We start from the raw sequence: 12074 nt of genomic DNA on the forward strand, positions 1-12074 counted from the left end.
GGGGATTGAACTCAGGGGCTCTCCACTACTGAGCCATATCTCAGCCCTATTTTGTTTTTTATTTAGAGACAGGGTCTCACTGAGTTGCTTAGCACCTCACAATCCTCCTGCCTTAGCCTCCCGAGCCACTAGGATTACAGGTGTGTACCACCGTGCCTGGCCCACCTTGCAATTAACAAAGATCGTGTGATTAATAAAGAGATTATGAATTCGAAGTAGAAAAGACAGACATTAAGTAAATACATGGCTCTAGAACTTAAACCTGAGCTAGGAATGCGTTGCTGGTCCACAGATATTCCCTTGAAATCCTGAACATGGGGCTACAGATGCAGCTGTGGACTCCCAGAGACTACCTACAGCATTGGCTGTCCCACCCCAGGACAGACAGATAGCAGCAGCCATAGAAGCAGCTGTGGAAGGGGAGCGGTTACTTCTGGTACTCAGGCCGGAAGGAGACGCCTCTGAGAATCCTTCAGAAGTAGGGTGCTCGGTGGGAATGGCTACAGGACTGTGTCAGGTACAAGATGCCTTGTGCGTGCTGTCACCTTGAGCTCAGGGGCGGACCTTGTGAGCTGATGGGGCATCTCCAGGTCAGGTCGCCCCTGGTGACTGAGGCCCTGCTGTGCGAGGTGGCAAGGACCTTCAGCCCAAGCGAAGGTGCATCTATTGATCCTGTATGTGTCTCTAGAGATAAGGAGCTTCTGTGGGATTCCCAGCTGGGCTGAGGCCAGGCAGCGGAGAGATGAGAGGCACCATGGCAGTGTACTGCAGAGAGTGGTGCGTTGACAAACTTGATCAGAGCAATCTCAGCGCGGCCGGCTGGTTCACCGGGTTCCTCTGGTGGCCACAGGTGTGCTGTGGGGAAGGAAGAGGGAGGGGATGCAGATTGTCCTGTCACAAGAGACAGAGCGTGTGCAGGAGGGAAGCCTCGAGTGTGCAGTGCGTGAGTCCTGGGGGCACTCCTCAGGCAGCTCGGCACGTGTGGACAAGGTGCACACAACGTTGAGCTATGTGCAAAGTGGTGATGTCTTTCTCATTCTGACTTTGGAAAACAATGAAACGAGTTGGAGATTGTGAAGAACTCTACAGCAGGAAGCTCCTCTAAGTTAGTACTAAGTAGAGTGGCCTGTAAACATCCCAGCCTCTGGGTGGTGTGGGGTACCTGCCGGTCCCACATTCTCCTCTCTGAGAACCAGGCTGTCCCCACTCTGCCTCTGCACCCAGGCCCTGCAGCCCTGCTCCCCCCCCCCACCTCAGGTATGCAGACCTTGGGGCCCTGGCCACAGCTGCTCTGGAGCTGGAATCGGGTGACAGACTGAGGCATGGCTGCCGAGTCCAGGAGCAGACGTAGGTCCCATGATGGAGGGGGAGCCCCAGGGCTTAGGAAAAGCAGAGGTGAGTGGGCAGAGAAGGGAAGGAGCCAGAAGCACAGGGAGAGTCGCCGCCAGAGTGTGCGGCCTCAGACACACATGGACATCAGGCGAGCGAGCGTAAGCACACATGCTCACACATGCACACACATGCACACACATGTGTGCAGGCCCCACCATGCCACGGGGGCAGGGAGGGCGAGGGAGCTGCTCCTGCTGGCTTGCCTACTCCTACAGCCACTGTCCCTGGGCCGACACTCATTACCCGCATTCCAGTGTTGTGGGGGACCCACGCGTCTCCCAGCTCATCTCTACATCTCCCCCGGTTCTCTCTTCAGGATGGTGTATGTGGGTTTGGGGTCTCACATTTAATGTCCCCCGACCAGAACATGGAGTCGAACAGGAAGCCTTTCTTTTCTTTGAAGTAAAGGACAGAGGTAATCCCTGTGGCATGCATGCTGTGGTTTGTATACCTACATACTTTGAGAAGGAAATAACAGACTTGTTTTGGGAAGGGCAGCTGTGAAGTCTGTCAAAGGACAGACAAGGAAATCTGAAGGGCAGGATTCCTGTCTTAGTGTTAATACGTGTAATGAGATCCTACATCTCATTGGCTCTAGTGGATGTGCTCCTTGCTCCCAGATCCTCATTTCACTTCACCTGCGCCTTGGAACCTCTGACTGGCCCGGGGACTACACACATGCTTTGGGGAGAAGAGGTTGATCCTTTTTTTTTTGATGTGTGTGTGGTGCTGAGGATTGAACCCAGGGCCCTGTGCATGCAAGGCAAGCACTCTATCAACTGAGCTACATCCCCAGCCCAGGAGTTGATTTTTGATTCAGAGAACAAAAGTGATTTTTAGGTTCAATAGCATATCAGGAGGCTTTTCATTACTGTAACAAAATACCTGAGGCAATATAAAGGAAAAACAGTTTATCTTGGCTTCTGATTCTGGAGGTGTCAGTCCAAGATCAGGCAGCCTCATTGCTCTGGGCCTCTGTGGGAAGCAGCATGTCACCGTGGAAACACACAGTGGAAAGAAACCACTTCCATCATAGAACTAAGAAGCAGAAAAAGACTGCGAGATGGGACTCCTACAGTCACCACCCTGTAGATCAAGACTTTAACACATGGACTCCCAGGGGACGCTTATCCATGTCATAACCAGCTCAGGTGTAAATCACTCCTGCAGAATGAGCTTGTTTTTGTCCTCAGACTAGTAGAGAATTCCAAGAGTTGGAACAAGCAGGACGAATATGTAATCTAGACTCTGTTGGAGCCAGGACCTGAGTAGGCACCTCTTCTGCTACTAAGCCAACAGGGATTCTGGTGACCGGCCACCAACCTGCAGGAAGGGCTCCTCTGGGCTCCAGGTGCACTCTGATCCAGAACTGTGGGCAGTCTCCATTTCAACGCTACCCGCCCAGGGGGCTGGGAGCAGCCTGCCTCCCAGAAAGAGCCAGGTGGGGCCCCCAGGGCTGCCGAGACGGAAGCCCCCCACTTCCCAGTCAGCTCTCTAGATACATTTTTGGAACTCTCCTTCACATTACTGGATTAAGTAGCTTCTTAGAGAATTTGTGAAAATTGAAACTCTAGGATAATTGTTGATTTTTTGATATGACTTTAACTGTTCAGGAATTTCACCTGATTTTTTTTCCTGACAAAAATTTTTAAAACTCTTTCTTTAGTAATAAATTAAAATTTTAAAAAGAAAATAAAGTTAAGGAGTCTTGAAGGATATTTTTCTCTGCAGTCAACCAAAGATCAAGAAGACTATTTTTCTCCAGTTCTTCTATATGGCTTCCCCCATCTTCAGGGCCTGGTACCTGGCACATCAGTAGCAGATGCAAGATAAAATCTTTTTGGAATAATGAGAGGAGACACATTAATCCACATTTGGAAAGAATCCTAAAGAGACCAGCAGCATAAGCAAAGAATATTTATTTACTCCTTAGATATTTTTGCAGAAAATCCCCCATTCTTTGGGCTTCATCTCAGTAGGTGATGGCAGTGGCCAGAGGGTCACACAGTACCACGGAGGGGTGGGGAGGCAGAGGATGCACCTGGCCTCAGGCTGTCCCCAGAGCCCTGGAGAAGCCACTGGCTGGTGGGAGTGGAGCCTTCCTGGAGAGCAGCGCCTTGCTGGCTGGGTCAGGACAGGCTGGGCCAGGGCAAAAAGCAGCCATCGGAGCCTGGCGACTCTATAGGAATCCATTTCTCACCCTTGTCATCCCCCAGTGCCACCACCAGACCATCCCCTGGAAAGCCATCTCCCCTCTGCAGCCCACAGAGGACCTCTCAGCTGCCCAGGCTGCAGCACCAGGGCCAGAGCAAGTGGACGGTTACATGGGTCAGTTCTCAGGGACACGCTTGAGAGTGGCCTCTCCAGCCTACACCCTGTGGGCACAGGCTCTCAGGAGGCCCACCTCCCTGGAGGCTGGGAGGCTGGGAGGGCAGCTGAACTCATGCCCAGGAGGAAGTGTGGAGAACAGGTGGCACTATGGCATCTGGGGGGAGGAGGTGGCACAAGGGGCACGAGTACCAGCAAAGGCAAGTACACACCAGGTCCCCAGGGCTGTGGCTGGGTGTGGACAGTCCTGCTGGTCGTCGTGGGCAAGTGGAAAGATGGTGGTAAGTCCAGAGCCGGACCACGGCAGCACCAGCACATGTGCCCCTGAGTCAGCTGAGACACTCTTTTTGCATATGTCTCGTCCACGATAAATGGGCATCCGAGGGGTCTCCAGGACAGGGCCAGCAGTCCTGTGTGTGCTGAAGCTCATGCTTCTGGAAGGGCACCAGCTTGAGCTCCTGCAGGGCATGGCCTCCTCCACAACCCTCTCACCTACCAGACGGGGAAGGGAGGGACAAAGGCCCTGGCTCCCTCTGCACAGTGAGATCCGAAGCCAGCTGTTGTGGGGGGCGGGGGCACTTCCCTCTCCTTCCCTCAAGGGAGGACCACCTACCTTGCAACCCACTGTTCATCATCTTTGGAGTGGGGCCGAGGCCCTTGGACCAACGTCGTAGCCGAGAAGTCCAGTCCCTGGGGACACTCGTCTACTCATTGCCGGTGGCTGTCATAGCACCATAGCTACCCACTGCCCCCAACCTCCAGCCTCCAAACCCCAGCCTAGGGCCTGCGGCCATGCTGATCCCGCCGTTAGCGCTGGTGGGGGACTGGCTGATATCTCTGTCATGGGTCTTCAGACTTTCCAGATAACCAGCTCTGGTTGTGACCTCTACAGGTATTTCCAGCTGGAGCAGCAAAGTCTGTAAATCAAAATATAACTCCGTTTGCTTCTGAGGCTCCAGGAGCTGGAGGGCTTCCCCTGAGGGGCCCAGAAGCTTCTCCCTCCCTTTAGTTTCAAGAAGTGGGCCCCTTTTCTCCAAGCTGACCAGCATGCTTGGTCCCTTGTCACTCAGAGGAGGTGGCCCCTCAGCTCTGAGCCATGGCCAGCTGTCAGGTTGAAGAGGGTTGAGAAGGACATCAGCCAAACGCTGAGCAGGGAGAAGTGCAGGAACGTCATCCTGTGTCCCTGCCTCTGAATTCCAGCTGATACACTTTCTTTTTTTTTTTTTTTTATAGAAAGGGGAGCAGGGGCAAAAGGCAGAAAATCAGGGCAGGTGGCTTCAGCAGCCTTCTGTAACAGCCACTCTGCTATGAAGGATACCGCCTCCTAGAGGAGGAGGACAGGGAGGTTGAAGTCCCATCCTCCCTCTGCCGTGTCCCCCAGATACTTGGTCAGCCTTCTGCAGATACACAGCTGGGTGAATACCCATTTAACGGCAGCACATGCCCACCTTGGGGCTGGTGGGCCCTCCTGTCACCCGAGTTGGGAGGCCAGCCCCTTGTCCCAGGCTCTCTTCCCCAGGTTGTCAGCCCGATGCCCTGGCTTGTGTAAATGTATGAGCCACCGCTTAGTCAGACCTCCCTGAATACCTGTGAGTGAGGCAAGGTGGCTTCCTGGAGAGCAGGTGGGACCAGGAGCCCGAGGTCCAGGATGCAGCATCTGCACCTGTGCCCGCTGAGTTCTGGGCCCTCCCACCCCAGGCAGCAGCAGGGTCCACCTGGAAGGACTCGGGCTGGCTCTCATGGACTCCCCTGCCACTTCTTCCTGGCAACATCATAAGTGCTGGTGTTGAGGTGTCTGGTGAGAGTGGAAGGCCAGCCAAGGCACCGTGCAGGCTGCCCCCGAGCCAGCAGGGGGCCCCACTTCCTTGTGAGAATGCTGGCTGCCACTTGGGGAAGAGGCGGTCACAGCAAAATGAATGTCAGTCCCTGGGCCTTTGGTCCCCAGTCCCTGCAGAGAGGGGCGGGTGAGGGCTGGCCAGAGCCACCTCCAAGGGTGACCGCAGGCAAGGCGAGAAGAGCGAGGTGTCTTGCACTGCAGACATCTGGTTCAGTTTGCAGGAACTGCGACAGCCCTGCCTCTGCTTCCTGCTGAGACACATTGCTGGTCTGTCTCTGAGGCCCTCATTAGATGCCGAGCGGCCACTCCAAAGTCTCTTTCTCTTTTTACAGAACAGAGAACAACTGGAGACTTGTTTTCTAAAGAAGAAAGCTTGGTGTTGGAGGACGTCTCAAGCCCCTGAGAGGAGAAAGAGGCCGCGCAGAGCCTCAGGCACCCTTCCCGCCACCCCTGTGGCTAGAGTGTCACATTCACTTCAGCTGGACCTAGCAGGCCTGGGGGCCTCGAAGCTGAACTGACCCTGGGCTTCCAGGGAGCCCAGGAGGACTGAAGATCACAGTTCCACTGGAGACTCAGGGAGCGTTGTCCACCTGAGAGTGGTAGATCACCCAGGAGTGCCTCTCAGGATCCCAGCACGTGCTTCCTCCTCGTAAATTGTTCCAGGAGGAAGAAGGCGAAATAACACACAGAATAACCTCCTGTGGGGCTTTTTGAGTACAGAGCACCTGTGGCCGGGGGCCGGGGGCATGTTCTCTTCTCTCTCTCTCTTTTCTTTTCCAGAACACTTTTCTTTTTGGCACTGGGGAGTTGAATCCAGGGGTGCTCTACCATTGAGCTATACCTCCAGCCTTTTAAAATTTTTTTTACAGGGTCCCATTAAGTTGCCCGATTCGACCTTGAACTTGCGATCCTCCTGCCTCAGCCTCTGGAGTCCCTGGGAGGACTGGCGTGCAACGTTGCACCTGGCATGAGCAGTTTCTTGAGCTCAAGAGATTGAGCAGAAGGAAGGGTCTGTTCCAAGCTCAGCCCGTTGGCCTCTGGTCAGCTGCAGGTCAATTTCATAGGTATTTCAGGGGAAAGTGACCTGGGTCATGTGTTGTCACAGTGAAGGGCCGTGGTGACACAGTGGTAGCATGGTCATCCCGGGGTAAATCTGCTTCACCGTCAGGCCTTAGTGCTGCTTAGATGCTACTGGGCCAGTCGTTTTGCATCCTGTTTTGTCAACAGAAGTCACTTTTCCTGATTCTTCCTTTGGTGGTCCCAGCATTTATGTCATTGAAAATGCTGCTGTGGGTGTGGGCAGGGCCCAGCACTGGAGGGGACATTGCTCGAGTCACTGTTTCTCCTTTTTTTGTTTTTTTGAGGTTTATCGATTCTGGCGTGGTTCATAAGACTGTGCTTTAAGCAAACTTTAAAAAAAAAAAAGTGCCTTGGTACATTTTGGAGCTGTTCATTTGATGCACTTTCATTTTAGGAAGGCAGTCGCAGCTCTGCTTTCTGGTATCTGGGGCAACAAAGATGTGACTGTATCAGAAATAGTATTTGTTTTTATGAAAATATATCCCTCATGCCTGTTGATGGCTTGCTGACGGAACCGGCGTCCTGCGCTTCCGCCTGTCCTCTCCCTGGCCTTGGCCCAGCTGGGTCAAGCACCTTTCCCCTCTCCCAGGAAGCACGTGCCACCCCTTCCTCTGCCTCCCTTACTTCCCACCCGCATCCGCCACGCAGTGTGTAAACACCACCATGAGGAGTCTGCTGCTTTATGTTGTCAAATGAGGGACACAATCAACTGTCTCTAAAAGTGACCAAAGCAAGTCCACTCCTTACCTGGGAAAACCACAGAGACGGTGGCTTTTCAGTACATCAAATCCGCGGCGACGTTGGTTGTCCCTGTATCTTTGGATTTTGCAAAAGGACACTGGAATCCGGCGAGTCGTATTAGGAGCCCGTTGAGAAAGTGAACCAAGCAGCAGGTGAAAACCACCCAGAAGGAGGTGGTGTAGCTCTCCCGCTGCGTTCTGTAGGCGTATGTCCCTTCGGCATAATTTGCAATTTTTTCAGAGAGGTGGTGGATTTTCACTTCAGAGGCAAATAAGATCATGACGAGACAGCCACAGGAGCCTGCGACAGAAGGGACAGACACACGTTGGACAGAGAGCCCCTGCGTACAGGGGATAGACAAGAGGGTCAGTGAGCCAAGCAGGGACACCTTCCACCATCATCCTCACCCTCTTCCTTCTGCAAGCATCTGCATCATTGCAAATCTGATCCTCCAGCTCACAGGTGGCGGTGCCCGGGCCTCCCCTTGGAAGGGTTACCATGACCCCTCCAGCTCCAAACTGGCCACAGCGGCCAGAGGAGCACCTGCCTGTCACTCATTGGTAGCTGTGGGTGAGATACGGAGGCAGGGCACCTCTTGTTATGTTGCTGGATTCCAGGTTTTAGCTGGGCTCATGGCTGTCTTGAATTAAAACCTTATGTGGCTGAGATGAGGGTGACTGAGATGTAGGGCTGGAAAGTTTTCGTGAAGTGTAAGATATCAGGGACCTACCCTCTCTTCCCCACTTGCTCTTTCCTGTAGTTGAAATATGGATGCAGCGTACAGTTGGAGCACCAGCAGACATTTTGGACCAGATGGCCTCAGAATGGAAAAACAAGAAAGGAAGAATATGGACCCCAGACATCTAAAGCTACCAGATCACCCCTGATCTTAACCTCTAGGCTTCCATGGGGGGAGAAAAATAAACATTAATGTCATTTAGTTCATTGTTATTATCTCCCTGTCACTCATTGGTAGCCTAATCCAACCTCAATGCTAGAGTGGTCTGGGTAAGATCTCTGTAGGGTGCGGTGTCCCACACTGTGTAGAGCCTGGAAAACTGGAGGGGTGGTCTCCCCTGAGTGGGAAGGATAGGAGACCACCGATGACTGGTCTTCTCCAGGAGCAAAAGCAGGTGGGAGCAGGGTGGATGGCCAGGCCCCCACAGGGCTTCCACAGGTACCGCTGTACCCTGGGTTGCTGGGAGAAGAGTGCAGACTATAGGACCCTGGTCAAGATGGGTTTCTGACTCAGGTCCAGCCAATATGGGGGGTCAAATCTAATTCCTTCACTTACTGTGTAAAGTGGGCAATTTGAACCCGAGTGTCAGTTTCCTGGTCCATTCCAGGTGGTTAGCACAGTGCGTGTGACTGGCGTGTGGCCCTGGGGTGGGAGTGCTCACCATGACCCCTCACCCACCCCGCCCACTCCAGGAGCACTTGAGTCTGCCAAGGTGGACTCCCACCGTGTACCCAGTGCCTCAGGCCCCAGGTACTCTGCCCTTCAGCTCACATTCTGTGAGAAAGGCAGACGCTTTGCCTTTTTCAATTACAGCTGATGCCACCACCCTGTGGCTCCCAACCATTAATTCACTCATTCATTTCTTCCATCACAGGCCAAGGTCAGGAGGGTGGTGGAGACTTAGAACATTCAAGAAGAGACTCATGTTTCTGTGCTCTCAGAGGATGATTGTTAAAAGCAGCTGTGGTGTCCCCGGAGCTCAGCTGCAAGAAGGTCTGGAGGAGAAAGCCTGGGCCATACCCTTAGCCTAATCAGAGAGTCAATCCCGGTATGCGAAAGGCAGGTGGGTGTGGCCGGAGGAAGCAGCTCACGGGGCACCTGGCTGCAGGGCCCATATTTGTATCCAGCAACAGAGACCCCTCTCTGCTGCCTGGTCACTATGGGAACAGCTTCCCTCCGCCACACTCTCCTACCATGATGTTCAGCCTCCCCTCGAGCCCAGGGAATGGAGTCAGCCACTTGTGGACCAAGACCTCTGAAACACCAGAAGCCCTAAATAAACTTTTCGTCCTCTACAATTCTGGTCGGGTCTTTCAGTCGCAGCAGTGAAAAAGTTGACCAAAAAACAGTAACCAAGCCATGACCGCAAAACACCTGGAAAACCAGCCACACAGTGTGGTGCAGGGGTTGGTGCCGTTACCAAGAGGCGGGCAGCACCAGCACCAGCACCAGGATGCTGCCTGAGAGGTGACCGGAAGGAGCCACAGGAGTTGGCCTTGCAGAGAGAGGTGGCCCAATGGAGGACAGGGCAGGGCAGGACAGGACAGGGCAGGCACGGGAGCGCTCATGCCAGCGTTGGCCCCATGTCTTTCCTAAAGGTCAGGGTTGTGTGAAGATGGACAGAAAAGCTGACCTTACTTTCTTTTTCCTTAGGGTTCCATCTGGGACCGGTGCATCAACTTGGTCACCGCCCTGCAACACCCCAGCAGTCAAATGAAGCGATGTCCTTAAAACCTCCCTTTTCCTCAGTAAGATTTGTCAGCCTAACTATTTTTGTATTCCAGGCTTCAAACCAAAGCTCTCCCTTGCAGAACCACACTCTTCCTTTATTGTCAGATCCCAACAGAAAGGCCACTGCGCTGTGCTCTCTTTATCTTTTATTTGAAAATTGTGGTGAAAAGCCGCTGCTTTTACCCTAAGAGCTCCCTTTGTCTGCGGAGATGGGGATTTCAGACGCAGCCAGCACTGTTTCCCTAGTGTCTGAAAGGGAAATTCAGGCTCGGTTTCCTTTTCACGTTGTTAAATATTTTAAAGGTTCTACTTTGTTAAGGAGACAGCGTTGTGAGCCTGCATTTCAAAGTCCTCAGGTGGAAGTCACTGGTCACGTCTGGGACTCAGAGCCTTTGGCTGTGACCGGCCTGTGAGGTGAGGAGGCCCAAGACGGAGCACTGGTCCAGGAGATCCGAGATGGGCTGGGACTCCACTCTGGACCCGGGTCGACCCCGAGGTCCCTCTTATCGCCTCAGAGGCAGAGGAGGGCAAGCAGGGCAAGCCTCTGATGCCCTGTCCCTGACTGCCCAGAGACCCGAGGGAAAGCGAGCTCGGTGCGGATTTGGGATATTTTCCCTCCTCTCTGTCCACTCCATAAAAGGGCCATGGGATCAAGGAAAACTGTGACTTGCAGATGAAAAGATGCACACGGAGACTCTGAGTGCCTGCTGCAGGGGACATGGGCGGTGGGTGACGGCGAGAACGGGGCTTCGCACGTTTCCAGCCCTCAAACTCTGCAAGAGGGCTCCTGCGTGGGTCTCACACTCAGGGGGCCTGCTCTGCTCCTCCGCTAGAGAGGGCTCCCCTGCCCCCACAGGGAAAGGACTCCTTCAGGTCGGTAGGACATAGCCCTTTGGAGAGCTTGAGCTGCACAGACCACGCTCCTGGGACCCTGGGCTGGGTTCCCCCAGAGCCCCGAGCCCATTCCAGGGCTGGCATGGAGCCTCCCCTGGGTCAAGACCTCCCTCCAGAGAGCAGTGACTGGTGCTGTACTTGGCTGAGGACTCAGGTGGCAAGGAGTCGCTGTTGGAAGGGAGTGAGGGCCCGGGGCTTGGCTGAGCCGTGGGATGTTCACACATGGGCTCCAGGCCCTTCACCTGGACGGACCCGGCAGGGGTGACCGTGGACAGTGCCGAGGCCAGCTCAGCTCAGCGTTCCCAGACTCGAGAATTCCTTGCATCTGGCCTTCCGTCTCCTTCTGGAGGGGTGTTTCTCAAGGTAGAAGGAGAGAGAACCCTTTACAGTTGGTTAGCTTGAAACCTTGAAAAACTTAGACACTTGGGACGTGGGTCTTCTTTTGCACTGTTCCCTGCAGCCTCTCGAATGTCAGGACTGGCCTGTGCTTCTCCCCCTTCCCTCGTTATCTGTGTTCATCAGGAACCCGACTCAGCTTCCCAAACCAGCACTTTGGGAAGGCTGCTGGGCAGACCAGGCACAAGGCCATGGTCACTGCCCAGAGTCGCACCCAACGACTCGCAGCGTTTCCCCATCCTCTGGTTTCCCCACCATCTGGCCGATGCTGTAGCTGGTCCTCCCGGCCCCCTTGAATGGTGCTGATGACTGAGTTAATTCCTGACTAATGGGACTGCTGAGTCACAGGGCTGTCACACTGTGAGTGCCCAGGCAATTACCAAACACTGGTGGTCTGCTAGGCACTGCACCCAGAAGGCCCCTGGCAGCTGCCTGGGTCCATGGTACCAGGCGCCTGCTCTTGCAGCCCTTGCACACAGGTACTAGGTCCCAACAGTGAGACAGCTGCTCCTTGATCCCTGAGTGTGACTGGGCTTTCCTGGGTGGGGACAGTCTGCCAGGCTCACTGGGGTCCTGGGTTGCTGTGGCCCAGGCTCTCTGGGGGGCCTCTGAGATTCTATCCTATCATCACTAAACTCATATTTGGAAAATCATTCCAATTCCTCTTAAAGTCAGGACCAATATTTCCAGAGTGAGAAGACGTCACCTTTCAACTCTGACAGATGCCAGACCAAGAGGCATTCCATTTCCAAGACAACGTGGTAAGCTGATCATCGGCTTCTTTAAGGACCCCCAAGAGATGACAGAAAGGGTACAGGAAAGGGCCAGCTCTGCAGGTATAAGTGCTGATTTTCTGGAAAATTACACAATCTCTCTAGGAAGCCTGTAATCAAAGGTGAGCAGGGTGAAGTGGCCTTCCCAGGGGAGGTGGGTCCA

At 54.0% G+C, this 12074-nt stretch overlaps 1 protein-coding gene across 3 annotated transcripts in view; it reads right to left on the reverse strand.

The window, feature by feature from the left end:
* Window positions 1–7412: 7412 nt before the first annotated feature.
* Clrn1 (clarin 1) overlaps window positions 7413–12074 on the reverse strand; it is a 30928-nt gene continuing 26266 nt past the window's right edge. For 2 of the 3 annotated variants that reach the window (XM_076868722.2, XM_076868721.2), the window contains one exon: window positions 7413–7678. In XM_076868722.2, the coding sequence (XP_076724837.2) occupies window positions 7413–7678 (266 nt within the window). Of the gene's footprint in view, window positions 7679–10399; window positions 10411–11473; window positions 11489–12074 lie in introns of all 3 variants that reach the window. The other variant, XM_076868720.2, reaches the window with a different exon arrangement.

Source organism: Callospermophilus lateralis, chromosome 10, assembly GCF_048772815.1.
Source record: "Callospermophilus lateralis isolate mCalLat2 chromosome 10, mCalLat2.hap1, whole genome shotgun sequence".
NCBI classification, from domain to species: Eukaryota; Metazoa; Chordata; class Mammalia; order Rodentia; family Sciuridae; genus Callospermophilus; species Callospermophilus lateralis.